Source organism: Phascolarctos cinereus, unplaced genomic scaffold, assembly GCF_003287225.1.
Source record: "Phascolarctos cinereus isolate Bilbo 61053 unplaced genomic scaffold, phaCin_HiC Scaffold_1;HRSCAF=81, whole genome shotgun sequence".
Lineage (NCBI taxonomy): Eukaryota > Metazoa > Chordata > Mammalia > Diprotodontia > Phascolarctidae > Phascolarctos > Phascolarctos cinereus.
This window is the reverse complement of record NW_027555514.1, coordinates 113,070,192-113,085,782: the sequence shown is the minus strand read 5'-3', so window position 1 is coordinate 113,085,782 and position 15,591 is coordinate 113,070,192. Positions and strand designations below refer to the sequence as shown.

General features: G+C 36.4%; 1 protein-coding gene across 4 annotated transcripts in view; it reads left to right on the top strand.

Moving 5' to 3' along the window:
- MKLN1 (muskelin 1) overlaps positions 1-15,591 on the top strand; it is a 237,763-nt gene that overhangs the window by 207,632 nt on the left and 14,540 nt on the right. For 3 of the 4 annotated variants that reach the window (XM_021002257.2, XM_021002254.2, XM_078153678.1), the window contains 2 exons: positions 2,987-3,126; positions 9,705-9,807. In XM_021002257.2, the coding sequence (XP_020857916.1) occupies positions 2,987-3,126; positions 9,705-9,807 (243 nt within the window). Of the gene's footprint in view, positions 1-2,986; positions 3,127-9,704; positions 9,808-10,644; positions 11,357-15,591 lie in introns of those variants that run through there. The other variant, XM_021002256.2, reaches the window with a different exon arrangement.

Sequence of the window (15,591 nt, the reverse complement as noted above, 5' to 3'; positions counted from 1 at the left end):
TTTTAATGAATATGTGTAAAGTGTTTCATAAACTAAATCACTGTAGGAAATGTAAATCACCTATGTAATTTACATATTAATGTAAATTCAGTAGGATTCTCAGGAAAATAGAAAACTAGAGGGCAGACAGTGAAGAGGTTTTTTTTGTTTGTTTTATATATACAGTGCCTGGCCTAGCAACTTGTACATAATAGACACTTAATAAATGCTCCTGAATTGGATTGGAATGCAAATTATTCATATTATTGATAGCAGTTTTTCAACAATGAGTTCTAAAGTTTCTTTCTTTAGTATAAGTTCAACTGCTTATCCTTTGGTATCTACAGGGGCCCTTTAATAAGCCTCTCTTAGAGTTGAGATTTTTACCCCTCAGATTCTTATATTTGGGAAGGTGTGGTTTTTTCTACATATTTTACTGACATGATTCTCATACTAGATTCTGTTACAAAGTTTAATGTTAGTTTTTTGCCACAGATTTTATTCTCTTACTTTAAAAGAACATTTTCATGGAAAGATGCAAAAAAATATGTGTTTTGTCCCAAGTTAAGGGAACTGTTTTTTGGATATGTGTAGAAATTTGGCTCAGAATGCAGTGTGAGGGCGAAAGAAGTTCAGTTTTCACCTACTTGAAAGAAATTGATGTTTGTGCGGGACTAAATATGGACAGCCATATGGTTTCTTAGAATAAGAGGTAGTTTTGTAAGAAAATAACTAAAATAAAGTAGTTTTGACGATTTAAAAATTGCAGTTTCATGATCTTGTATGAAAATTGTCTTTGACTCTTCTTGCCAGCTCTTATTGAAGCCCAACATGTTTTAGAACCTGTTTCATAAATGCTGGTTCATATAAACTGAGGTAGAATCTGGTGTGAGGTGCTTACATGAAGTCTATGCCTGTCACTTTATAAGACATAAGTTGAGAAGCCTTCTATGGGAAGCCTTCCTAGGCTAACTCAACTTCATGTAATAACTCCTTTGCTCTTTGTATTCCCTTAGTGATTTTACATCTGCTGTTTATAGTCTGGTCTGTTTTATAGTCTATGTACTTATTTAGCTGTATTGTAAGCTTTCTTGTGAGAAAGGACTGTCGTCTTATTATTTATTTTTTATTATGACAATAGAAAAAGAGAGACAGCATCCTATAGTTCAGGCCTATACAACCTGTGGTGCCTACCAAAAATGTAAAGGAAAACATCCTCAAGTGTGCTGCACCCACACGTTGAGCCCTCTAGGACTTAATCTGCTAGGTTACAAATCAGCCAAAAATAATTAAGTAAATGCCTGCTATGTGCCAGGCACCCCTGGCATTTAATCAATTTGTACTGGGAGTACAAAGATAAAAATGAAACAATTCCTGCCCACAAAAGTTACATTCTGTGAGGGAGATAATCGATACGATTATAGACAAAATTAATACAAGGTCATTTGTACCTGAGAAGAATAAGGAAGGCTGAAGGGATCGGCAAAGATTTCATGTAGATAATGGCTCTGAAGCACAATAACTAGGGGTTCTAAGAGATGAGGTGTGAACTCATTGCAGAAATGGGGGGCACCTGGTGCCAGGGCACAGAGGCAGGAATTGGAGTGTCGTGTTTGAGAAACAACCAGACGAACAGTTTGGCTGAATAAGAGTGTGAGGGAGAACAATTTTTAAAAAGCCAAACAAGTCGTTCGAGAGGTGATGGGAATGTGCCAGAGTTTATTGCGTAAGAGAGTGATATGGCTAGACCTGTGCTTCAGGAAGGTCATGTTGGCAGCTTTGTGGAGAGAGATTTTTGAGGCAAGGAAACCAATTAGGAGATCATTGGCGGTTGTCCAGGCAACAGGTAATAAGGACCCCAAACTAAATTGTTGTTTGAGTGGAATGGAGATGGATTCAGGATATGTGGTGGGGAAAGAAGTTACAAGATTTAGCAACTGATTGGCTCTCTGGAGTGAGGGCCAGTGGTCTTTAGAATATTGCTGTTCTTGTGGCCTCGGGCTCAGGGTCTTGATTTATCGCCACCAGGGACTGAGGGGAAGTGATGATCAAAGTGACCTGCCTGCTATAGGCTTCCACCTGTCTTTCCTTTGGGCTACCTTTGTACGTTAGGTAGGGCAGTTCATATTGGTGGTGATGGAAAAAGTGGTCCCAATCTCCAAAAGGGCTGCTTCCCTAAGTGATGGCCATAGGGACCTGATAGAAAGAAGAGCTGGGAGAGTTAATGCTATTTGTGGGGCTCTTGGACTTACCTGCTGATGCTGGTTGTTGGTTTTGGTGGGAATGGCAGGCCTCTTCTCCCAAAGACTACTTTCCTCATAAATACCTTCGAGGGCTAGTTTGGAAATGGAACCACTTTTCATCTGGTAGCGGCTTCCAAAATTGTAAATATAATATGCTGAGGCAGAAATAATTATTTTCATGTACAAATGCTGCTTTTATTCTCTGATATGTTTTATATTCTGTATATTTATTTAGCTGGATTGTAAGCTTTCTTGTGAGACAGGGCTTTTTTCCTTTATTTCTGTGGCTCTCTTATTATTATATTAGATAGTCACAACAATCATTGGATGATCTGAGAGTTTGATGGACATCCTGTAAACACTTATGTTCTACATTGCCATGCACTGCTTTTGTTGCATAGATATTTTTAAAATGTATTCTCAGCTTATTTCCAATTATATTGTAAACTACTTCAGCATCTCATTTTCCTTTTCTATTTGTCTCTTAGACATCTCTTAACAAGGTCACATTGCTGTCAATAACATATGGAAGTTAAATGGAGACTTTGAGAGGTGTAGAAATGGGACTGTTACACAGAGCAAACTAAGGAGAACAGGGAATTATTTTGTGCAGAAAATGTCAGCGTGTTTATAGATTTTTATCACTGGTGTAAGGAAGTTCTCTGGTATTCATTTTTTTTAAACTTCAGTGCCTGACTTTACTGTGACTTATGGACACTTTTGAGTATGCAAGCAGTTTTAAAATCTCATTTGTTCTGTTGTAGGTTCATTATTTGTTTGGTGGAAATCCTGGCAAATCCTGTTCTCCAAAGATGAGATTAGATGACTTCTGGTCACTGAAACTCTGCCGTCCTTCAAAGGAATACTTGTTGAGGCATTGTAAATATCTCATAAGGAAACACAGGTATAAAAGTAATAGTCTGACAGGTGTTTTTTTTTCCAGTAAAACATCTGTTGAAGCTACCATACCAGCTAAAAGCCATTTGGAGATATAGTCTATTTGAAAAATCTAATAACCTTACAGTATAACTGTGCTATGATTAGTGATAGGTTTTGTTTATTTTCCTTTGCTCTCACCTTGAAATTAAGATTTAAAATATTATTTCTAAAGTTCCTAACTAGAGAAAAAGTGACTAGCTTACATGAACCTGGTAACTTAAAGGTACTAGAAAAAGAAATTTTCAAGATGTAATATCGTATACACAATGCATCTTAAATTCAACATACAGAATAGAACTCACTTTCTTCCTCCTCAAACCCATCTGTCTTCTTTCCTTTCCTGTTCTGTGCAGGGCACCACCATCTTTCTAGTCATCCAGATTGGCAGCCTCAGGGTCATCTTTGATTCCTCCTTTTCCTTTCATTCACATGGCCACTACTCTACTTCAGATTCTCATCACGTCCAACTTAACTGTTGTGATATATCCTGCTAATTGGTTTCCTTGCCTCTGATCTCTGTCTTCTATTCCCTGTTAGCTGGCATTTAAAGTCCTTCATGACCTGGCTCCAGATCAACTTTCCACATACTCTGCCTTATATTTCCACAACTTTTTCTTATCTTTCTCCTCTTTATGCGCTCTGCAGTCGAGTCAGGTTGACCTTGGTGCAGGCTGTCATCTCATATTCTCGAACTGTACGTATTCTGTGCTCTTTCCTCTACTTCGCCTTTTGGGATTTCTGGCTTTCTTCAGAGCTCAGCAGAAACACCCTCGCTGTCCCCAGCTGCTCGTGCCTTCACCCTCGACGTGCCTTCTTTTTACTTGGTAAAGACTTATAGAATGTTAGAGTGTAAGCTCCTTGAGAGTAGAAGTTGTTTCATTCTTTGTTTTTGTGTCCCTGGTACCTAACACAGTGCCTGGAACATAGTAGTTGCTGAATAGGAGCTTATTGATTGATTGGTTTTAGAAAATTTGTTAAACCAATAACAATTACAGTGGCCCTCAGTGATGAGCATACAGCTTATATTTTGTTAAACCTCCTTTCCAATGTACAGTGTTTTAGGTGGCCTACATATAAACGTTAGCACTTTCTAAACATAGATTTAACGTTAGGTTTAACTCCACTTCTTGACCTAAATTCAAATCCTGCTTCACAGTCCTGCTTAGTAGCTGTGTGACCCTGGACAAGTCTGCTAACTTCTTCTAATCTTAGTTTCCTCATCTGTAAAATGGAGATAATAACACCACTTACCTCACAGGGTTGTTGTGAGGATAAGATGAAATAACATAGATAAAGTGCTTTGCAAGCCTTAAAGATCTATATGGATGCTAGCTGTTACTATTAGTTGAGAGTCAGTAGCCAGGCTTCACTTTCCTAGCCTTTCATAGCTCTACATATGGTGATTTGTCCCCCCCAGTTTATATAAAACATAGCACAACTGCACAAATTATCAGGTCACATAATCAGATATTATCAGCTAGCTAATTTTATATGTGCATCTATTTTTTTCTGCTTACCACTACATTAAGACTTTTATAGTAATTTGTAATAAAATACATAAGACTTTCACTTTATAGTTTAACCTTGCAGATATTTTCCTTATGTCTGTGAGCCCACAAAAGCTTTACCTTCCTACTGAATTTTCATTGGTTCATCTACACTTTCCATTTTCTACTGTTTGCTTTGTCACAAAGATAACATAGTTATGCTTATATTTACTTTATACAAAAACAGAAAAATGAAATTCAAATGATAAAATAATGAAAAATAGAAACCTTTTAAAATATATGGAAAAAATACATGGAAAATATATAAAAACATATTGAGTTGAATTGAATGACATGAGAGGAGTATATTATTTCTATTTCATCTTAAAGAAGATAAAGCCATTATCTTCAAGCTTAAAACTATCTTAAAGCTTTTGTGACACCCATTATGTATTAAAGGGGAAGTAAAGTTTGTGTGGAATGTGGCCCCTTCCTTCCTATTTGTAGTCTTATTAGGGGGAAAATAGAAGAACATTCTAACATGATGGAGGGGAAAAGTAGGCAAGAGAAAAATGGAATTAAACACATTCCTGGCATTAATAGTTTTTTGATAATGTGCAGATTTTCAGTTTGGTGTTTTTTTTTTTTGTAAAATAGGGATAACACCTAAAGTACCTCAGAGGTTTGTTGTATAGATAAAGTGAGATAATATATATAAAATACTTTGTAAGCATTAAAGTTGTGTATATCCTGTCAGTAATAATGATAGTAGCTGGCCTACATGTCATGCATGTGTCAGCTATTATTGTTGTTGTTCACTCTGCTTAACCTCTCTTGTAGATATAAGGTAGGGATGATAACCTGTTTTCAACTTCAGTAGTTCTAAAAATGTGGTATTCAAAGATCCTTGAAGTGACTTGTAGACTGACCCAGAAGTGCAAGTCATACAAACTTTCTTAAAAAGCCTGTTGACCACTGCTGATTTGAGTTCTCAGTGAAAACCACAAAAATGAATTTTTAAAAATATGACCACCATATTGGTTATTTACCTAAGCCAAAACATCACAAGGTTGTTTGCAGTGTCTAGTAGAAAACAGTTGGAATCCGTAGGACTACTTTCCCCCAATAAAGCACTTAATGGACTGAAGAGCTTGAATCTGGAATTTTGAAGGCATCCCGTTGTATTCAATACTTTGGTACTTCAGTGGATTTGTGATCGCATCAGTTTGAGTGCTCCCTTCAACAGTGAAGATCTTGACTCGGCCATACCCTCTCATACTGTGTGACTTTTGCCTGTGTCTTCCTAGAAATCCTCAGCTAGAGGGCCACTCTCCTTGTTGAGGGCCTTCCTCAAGTTCTGTTAACTTTATGTGGATACCAATGGATACCAGCAACACAGGCTGTCCATCTATCACTCTCACTGCATGTCCAGCTGGCCTCTTTTTCCAGATAGACATTTCTCTGATTATATCCTTAAAGCTACTTCCCTTGCCTAATGCTTTGTTGGTGATATGTTGCAGCCTATTTAGGCCCACGATGTGTTTCCATTGACCTCTCAGTGACCCACAACTATAATTCTTCAGGGACTGTGATGTTCCATGATTCAGAGCTATGCAGCATCACTGGAAGAATATTAATGTTAAAAAAGATGGATCTGTGTTTCAGGTAGAAGTGTGGGGTCTTAAAAAAACAAAACAAAACCAAACATCCATTTTTCCAAAGGCAGTGAGTGCAGCATGCATTTTTAAAATTCTGGGCACAGTCCATTGTCCATCCACAGCTCCTGTCCTGATATATGTGCTGATAGATGGACTGGTTAGGTTGCCCATTCAACTGCATATCATAGTCTGGATATTAGGCATTCTTTGTCCACTTGATTTTTACCATGTGGATAGTTAGGCTGAACTCTCTCAGTTGATTATGGATCTTTGCTCTGCACTATTCTGGGGCTTGATGCAATCAGCACAATGTCATCCATAAACAGGAGCATTTGGAGGACTTCTTCATCTATGGGAAATCACTCTTGAGTTTGGACTCTGCGCTGAACATTCTCCTTGATGGTGACAATATCTTTTGTAAGTATATGTCTCCTTGTTTTATGCTTCGCATATAACCAGATGGTTATTGAACAAAAGTGAATCTGTTACATTTTTCAAGTAATCTTACATGATTTTGACATGTGCATGAGAGTTCCTTTGTTGGATTGGAGGAGAGACTGTCCAGAGAATTTTGCTTTACCAAGTCAAATGCTTTTTTTTTTTTAATAGTTGACAAGATCCCAAGGGAGTGGTCAAAGGATATGAACAAACAGTTCTGAAAGGAATTGCAAACTATTAATGAATATATTAAAGAACGCTCCAAATTACTAATAATAAGAGAAATGCAAATCAAAACAACTCTGAGGTTTCACCTCACACCTAGCAAATTGGCAAAAGTGACAAAAGAGGAGAATAATCAATGTTGAAGATACTATAGAAAGACTGGCATGCTAATGCGCTGTTGGTGGAACTCTGAATTGATCCAGCCAGCCATTCTGGAAAGCAGTTTTGGGTTATTTGAAGAAAGTGACTAAAATGTGCATACCCTTTGACTCAGAGATTCTACTGCTAGGCATATTCCCCAAGAACATCAATGCAAAAAAAAAAGAAAGGCTACATATGCAACAAAATATTTTTTGTTGTTGCAAAGAACTAGAAACTACGTAGATGCCCATTGACTGGGGAATAACTAAACAAATGTGATATGCAAATATAATGGAATGTTACTATGCTATAAGAAGCAATTGATATGATGAATATAGAGAAACATGAAAAATTTATGTGAACGGATACAAGGTAAAGTAAGGAGAACCACGAAAACTCTATAACCAGTGACTACAACAATGTAAGTGGAAAGAAACAGCAACTGCAAAACGATGGAAACAGAATCCTTCAGCCAGACTTGGTCCCCTAGAAGAAGACACTTCCCCTGCTTGTTTGATGTGTTGGATAGTGCTGCTGAACTTTTTTCTTCATCTTTTGTCCTTCTTTGTTATAGTTGATGGCTCTCTGGGGGTGGGGTTGGGAGAGTAATAGAGTGAGAGTTATAGATGACATGTAAACCAGAGACAACAATGAAAATTTATTTTCAAAAGAAGAAATGAAATACTGTGAAAATATAACTTCCAAGCTTAATTCCAGAGAAGAGATATGAGAAGGCACCTCTCTTCCACCTTTGAAGAGGTAGTTGACTATGGTTATAGACAACAGTAAATATTATTAGGCCTTTTTGATGTATTGGTTAGTTTTGCTAAACTTGTTTTCCTCTTTTAATTTCTTAAAACAAAATATAGTTATCAGAGGGAGAGAATGGGAGGAACATATTGGGAAATGTAGATTATGTAAAAACAAAAGATATCAATAAAATTTTACTTTAAAATATTATTCATCAACTTATTTTAAAATAATTTTATTGATATCAAGCATAAATATGGTTATTGATCATAAAAGTCTTGTAGAGATGTGTTAGTAGTTATGGATATTTTTTCTATCACCCTTTTAAAAGTCTTGTAGAGATGTGTTAGTAGTTATGGATATTTTTTCTATCACCCTTTTATATGATAACATCAATGATGTTTTTTCCCCAGGTTTATTCCTTTCAACTAAATTGAGAATTTTACAAACTTTATCATAAAAGTTATCATCAAAACTAGTTAGTGCTTATTGAAAAACAGAAAAGCTGATCAGTGGAATAAACTAGATTAGTAAGACCTAGAAGTAATAAAACATAGTAGTCTACACTCAGTAAACCCCAAAACAAAATATTAGGATAAAGATTACCTATTCAGTAAGACCTACGGGGAAAACTGGAAAGTGGCTTGGTAGAAATTCATTTTAGACTAACATTTTACACCATGTAAAACAGTTTGTCAAATAGATGCTAGACTTAAATATAAAAGGTCACATTATTTAAAAAATTAGCTGCAGAGTGGAAGAAGTTGCCTTTTATAATTAGGGCTAAAGAAGAATTCTTAAATAAATAAGACCTAGAGATGATCATAAGAGATAGAATCTGTAAGATAAATTATATAAAATTAAAAAGTATTTGCGCAAGATCAGTGTAGCTAAAATGAGAAAAGGAGCTGATTGGAAGAAAATCTTCATGGCAAATTGTTGAAAAATGTCTGATAGAGGAAATTGATATGAGTGTATAAGAATGAGAGTTAACCCTAACCCAATAGGTAGGTGATAAAAGGATCAGGCAGTTTTCTAAACAAGAAATGGATACTGTCAAGAACAATGTGAAAAAATGTTCCAGGTTACTAATAATAAGAGAAATGCGCATTGAAACAACTGAGATTTTTTTCTAAAATGTGTAAGATTGACAAAGATGATAAAAGACAAATAACGGTGTATGTTGAAGGAGCTGTGAGAAAGTGGGTACTGCTGCTGGAGCTGTGAATTGATCTGTGAGACCATGGCCAAATCACTTAACTTTTAAGTGCCCAAGGCAACTAAGACCCTAAATTATAGACGAGCTGCTGAAGCTTTATGGGTGTAGGGAATTTCCATAGTGGGAGTTCCTGGTTGGGAAAAATAATCATGGGTTCAGACCAAGTAAACACCCCATAGGAGACAGTTTTTACTTATCTCTTGAAAAATGTTTCTTCCATGTTTTATCCTCCAACTGTTGTGTATAATATTTAGTGCTTGAAGTTTTTTAGGTGTTTCATAACTTACCTAATGGTATTCTCAGACAGGTAAACTTGACTTAGCATCATAAGGAATGTTTCCACTCAGTTATTGGCAGATTTGAAAAGTAACCTAGGTTTAATGTCACCAGTACTGTGGCCTTAGGCCATCTAGACAACTGCTACTTCCCTTGGAACACTATCCAGCTGTACCACCCTTTTGGCTCCTTCCTGGGCTCCCATACCAGAAAATTGGGAGCGTACCAAATTCATTGCTTAGTACTTATGTCCTTCTCCACTGCCCCCTACTCTCCCTGTAGTTGAAGAACATCTCCCATATCACTAACCATATCCAATTATCATTTTTATTTGGTTATCATTTTCTAGGTTTGAAGAAAAAGCCCAGACTGATCCTCTTAGTGCTCTGAAATATTTGCAGAATGACCTTTATGTAACTGTGGATCATTCAGACCCAGAGGAAACAAAAGAGGTGAGGAACAAACCTCAGAAAATTATGTTTGAAATATAATTGGTTTTCAGTTGTCTTTTCTGTGAACTATCCATTTTGGGGACTATCTTATCCTTGGGCAGCTTTCATCTACTATTCAGCATACCTCTGGGCTGATTTCCTCCACTCTTACCCCAAAACTGTTATTTGGTATATTTGGAGAAAATGGTAACTTATTTTAATATAGGCTAAGTAGAACATAGGAATATAAATCTGGTTCTCCAGAAATCATAATTGCATTCCAAGACTAAATATAAATTGCTTGACAGGGTAGCATTATTCATTGTTTTTGTGTCCTCAGTGCCATAATTCCTTTCTATTAGCATGGATGACTAAGAGTTGATAATACCACTAACTCCAGAGATTTTATGACTTATAGTGGTTCTAACTTGCTGTTCTGTGGTTTTGTTTTTGTTGTTTCAATAAAATTGTTCTATTTACATGAAAAGAAGGCTGTGGGCACATTACAAAATGGACCATGCCAAATTAAAGGAGCTGTGTGCTTGAGGTTGCCCTGAGACAATTTCAGCTCACCATCTCTGCCTTTCCCTGGGGTTCCTCCTCCTCCTCTAGCTCCTCTTTACTACTTTTTCAGTTGTTCAATGCTTAAATGTCTATAAAAAAAACTTTACTTTTTTCATTGTTGATTTTTGCTCCCTTCTTTCCCTACTGACTCTGCCTTTGCATGTTTTGTTAGTTTCTGCTCAGAGGCTTAAAAATCTGTTTTCACTGCTTTCTTTTTGACAAATTAGATTCTGTTGAGACTGCTTTTGATGTGTTCCAGTATCTCATTTTTTCTTGCTTTACCTTTTGTCACAGGTGAATACCTCCCATCTTCAAGATCCCAGAATAGGCTTGGGCAGTCTCTCTCCAAAGTAGTTACATCCCTGTACTAAGGGAAAAAAAACAAAAGGAGTCATAGTGGTTTTCAAACATTTCTCCAGTCTGATCTGAGGTGGTTAGGTAGTACAGTGGATAGAGTGCTGGGCCTGGAGTCAGGAAGACTTGAGTTCAGATTCTTCTCAGACACTTATTAGCTTTGTGAACCTTGGCAAGTCACTTAACCTCTCTGTGTCTCAGTTTCTTCAGCTGTAAGATGAGAATAATAAAAACAACTACTTCTCCGGGTTGTTGTAAGAATCAAATGAGATATATGAGGCATGTATGTTTACAAATGCTCATTACTTTCCCCCTAATCAGATAAAGCTCTATAGATAATTCAGAACTTTGCTTGTGAAACAGCATGTCTTTTTGTCTTAAGCAAAATGAGACATCATAGACCATTTTATAAGAGCATTTAAAGTCTGTGTTCTTATAGCTGACATTGTAATACAATACTGCAGTTTTCTGGTATGTTTTTCTAAGGACTGTACAAATCTTGGAGGTTAAATGGTGAAATGTTGATAGGACCAGATTCATCTATTTTTCCTTATGCTTAGTAGAGGAAAAAAATTAAGCCTAGCAACCAGAATAACAAATTATTTCCAGTTGCATGTCGTGTCTGAAATACTCGGATGACTCTTGGGAAAAAGTAAAACAACATTGCTTTGTGTTAAAATATTTCTGTTTGTCTTTTTTTATGAAGAATATTAACAATAGTTGTTCTGCTGGTTTGCTAATATACCTGTTTCTTTCTGGTTGGCAACTTTTGGAATTCTTGTAGATAAACCCAAAAAGGCATGGTTAATCTTATTTTCATCCTATAATGGTGAATAATTGATACAAATTAGAGAAAAAATCCAGAAGATAATATTTTTATTGGCCACTGTGTCCATATATAAGCTATTAGGTATTTAGTTTGTGTCCCAAACTGAGAATCCAGTATACTCTACAAAATCTTTAGAAAAACAGAGAAAGAATACGTCTTCAGATCTTACATTAACTATAGATTTTACATTATCTTTTTCCTTTAATTTATAGGTTACTCAGTCAGGAATATGATTTTAAAGAAAGATGGAAGGAAATGTGGTGTCACTAAATAATCTCAAATTGCATATGGGAGAGAACTTCATTAAATAAAAACGTTTTCATATAACTTTGTAAATGCAAGTTACAAAGCAAAGATTTGATCCTCACAGAAAGTCTTTCTGAGTGTAAAGTTTTACTTTGAGAAACTTTTTGCATGCAGATGTAAGAAAAGAAACCTCAAAAATTTTTTTTCATTTATTTGAGGAATTGCTAAGTAGTTTAATATGTACTCTTGTTTCTGTTTCTACTCCCAAATCCCTCAAACGAAGGGTTCTGCTTTTTGGTAGTTTCAAGTTCTGAGAGGAGGGATCTCAATAGTCATTGCAGCCTGAGTAGCAGTTACCAAGTTTGCTGTAATGTAACAGTGTGGTTTGAATACGAGTTTCATTTAACGTTGAATCTAACTAGCTTATAAGAAATCTTTTTTCATTTTCTCTCTCATTTTGTTACTTCTCTTTTATAGAAGGTGTTAAATAGAAACAAACATAAAGGGCAGGATTCTTCAAGATTATTTTGTCTGACTGGCTGATGTTAATATAGTTGCATTGTAGCCTCTTCGTCAGTTTTTAGGATTCTGCTGTCACACTTCTGCTGTCCTTTCTCATTCTGAAGACACTAAAGCATTAACTCACAAGCCCATCCTGCAACATCTGAACTGCAATTCAAAGTCTTTCTGTCTGCCACTCATAGAACTGGTACTGGCTGAATGCAGTTTTGTCCCTGCCATTCATTCCTTCCAGCCATCACTCAGCTCTTTTTCTGGTACCTGAACGTCATCACATGGTACTTTGCTCTCCTCTGTACAGACATGGGTTTCAGATTTAATGACGAATCACTTCTAGGCACCAGGTTCATTGTGATGGCAAACACCAGGGTCTGCAGCTACCCTAGCATCAAAACAAGTGAGACTGTCTCATGGCTGTGTCCTGTGAAAACAAGAATTCCCTTCTGGTTAAATCCCCATGCTATGGGATTGCCCAGCATGATTCCATTTAAAACTCATCTAAAAAGGAATAGATAATTGTCTTCTTTTCCCCTTGAGCCTCCAGACAACTTAGAATATGTGGGAAAAAGGAAAGATTTTCATGGTTATGCCCAATGGCAAAGCCATTCAGTCTTATTCCTATTGTATCTTGTGCCTGCCTTTTTATTGTGGAGGGTCCATTTTATAAATCACAGATTGAGGTTTATAAATAGGTCTCTGTATTTTCTTCAGGCAGATATTCTGTAGAGAAAAAATTCATAACCCTGAAAACTGTATTAACTTTTTTTCTTTCTTAAAAAATAAAACAACCACCACCAAAAAAAAAAAACCACACCCCCAAAACCGCAGTAACATTGCAAATAAATCATTTCAGCTGTGTGAGCTACAAGTAGGCCAAGGAAAATAGACAGCTTGTTCTTAAGGCACTTGTTTGGCTCAGATGATGCAAGTGGTTGATAATAAGAGTCAGAACAGGGTAGTACCTCAAATTAAGACAAAGCTACTTTTTATCTGTGCCTCGATTTTTGCCTTTATTGATTGACCACAGAGAACCTGAGCAGTGTCATCTAGAACCTGATGGTAATCTTTCTCAAGCAAAGAGCCTATTACATTAAATATTTTTAACCCTGCTAGTGGTCTGTAAGACTACACTCCCATTCATTTCTCATTTTCTTTATGTGTGTGAAAAAAAATTACAATTTATTATTGTTGGGCCAGAAATCTGTGTGTAAATGTCTGGAGACAATCATCTTCTGAATTGTTAGCAAAGCATTTTAGATCTCTTGTTCGATAAGTCGTTCAACTAATATATCAGAAACCAGCTGCAACCAAGATAATTGGCTATCTTTGTGTGTGTGTGTGTGTGTGTGTGTGTGTGCACACGCACGCGTGCGATTAGAGTTAAGTGACTTGCCCAGGGTCACACAAGCTAGTAAGTGTTAAATGTCTGAGGCTGGATTTGAACTCAGGGTTTCCTGGCTCCAAGGCCAGAGCTCTATTCACCATGCCACCTAGCTGCCCCAGCTATACTTTTCTTTGCCTCTATTTTCACTGTTTTATTCCTCTCTGCTGGAGTTATGTTTTGTTTTGTATATATGTTTTCACGTATATGGAATGGAATTTCCACTGCCATATTAGTTTATTGTGTAGTTTTCTTCCATCTTCATCTCGTCTCTCTGAGCCTCAGTTTCTTTACTTTCTTATAAGTTGGTTTAGGTGATCTCTAAGATCCCTTCCAGTTCTAGGATTTATCATTAATCCACTTACTATTATGTACTCAAAGTGATTCTTTATCCTCTTGTTGTCTGTGGAATCTGAACTCTTGATTAGATAGGATTGAACTCTTAATCCTATAAGAATTTCTCCAGAACAAACCCCTAGAAGGGATTTCTAGATCATTGATAGTGTTTATCTACACTGTACAAAGGAAGGGGATCTATAATTGGTAAGGAATAGGAGCTCCCACATAATGAAAATTAATTTTATGTTTGCAACTGACATAGGAATTCAGTATTCCAAATAAGTAATATTTCTGCTGCATTCTCAAAATATCCTATATTATCTAGTCTCATTCATTTTCCATAATGTCATCTATTAGCTGGTAATGTCCCAAGTTCATAGTTCCCACTTAAGTAGGCTGTTCAGTAGAGTTTTTTCCCCTATGTTCTTCATATAATTTAGTAGTTTTGAAAAGTATTTATGAATTGAGAGATAACATTTAATTGCTTGCTTAAGCAAAATGGTGGTGCGAGGTGATGTCTTTATTGTTGGAGGGTTTAGAACAGAAACCAGAAATAAAAGAATATATAGCCTTTGATGAGGAAAAAAGTCAATTTGGTCATTAGTTATAAATAGAGGGGAACATATCCAGGGAGGGGAGAGACACTTCTCCCACCTTGAGTGCTATGGGTTTCAGAATTTCTCAGGGTTAAAAAGAGACATGGATGAAGGAAAAATGTGTTGATATGCAAGGAGGAGAAAGCAACCAAAATAATAAAAGAATTTGAGGGTCATAAATCCTAGGAGAGACAAAGGGTGCTAAATTTGTAACTGATAAGAGGTCAAAGAACAAGACAGTTTATGAATATTTTTCTGTCATTATAAAGGAAGCCTTAGAAAACAGTAGGACTAAATGACATGGCTTAAAGCCAAGACAAGCCCCATTTCATGTGATGTTAAGCTTGGAGGTGAGTTCTGAACAATGGAAACAGTTCCATCAAGTGGGATAGCAGCCTTAGGACAGGGTGCAGGGCCAGTTAGTGGTCAGGCTGAGAATACCTGGGAGTTCTTTGCCAGTGCTGTGTCTCAGTTCTTTTTCTTCTTTGCTTTTAGCCAGTGACCAACTTATTTCACAGTGAAGTGCTTTTCTTCATGGTTCATTATAGGTTCCTGGTGAGGCAAGCTCACTGGGAATTGCACATGGGCCCATAGAAAAGAAAAAGGAGTGTGGCTTTGGCCTGGTCTTTAATAATTACCTCATATGCATAGTGATTTACATAAATTTTATTTAATAATTATTTTGTTATCTGATCTTTGATAATTAATTTTATAGCAGTCATCAAAATTGATGTCACCTCATTTTCGAATAGGTCCTTGCCAAATGTATAAATAGACCCTGAGTTACAAAGACTTGGCTTATAAGCATTGTATACATCCAGACAACTGAGACAAGTTGCTCACTATCTTGTCTGTTTATTTCTCATTTTCACCTCCAGCAAACTGTAACTGCCTTAGTCTAATGATACCTAGTGTCTAGAGTGAAAAACTATGTTAACTCACCCTCCAATTATACCTTTTCTTCAAATACCAGCTTT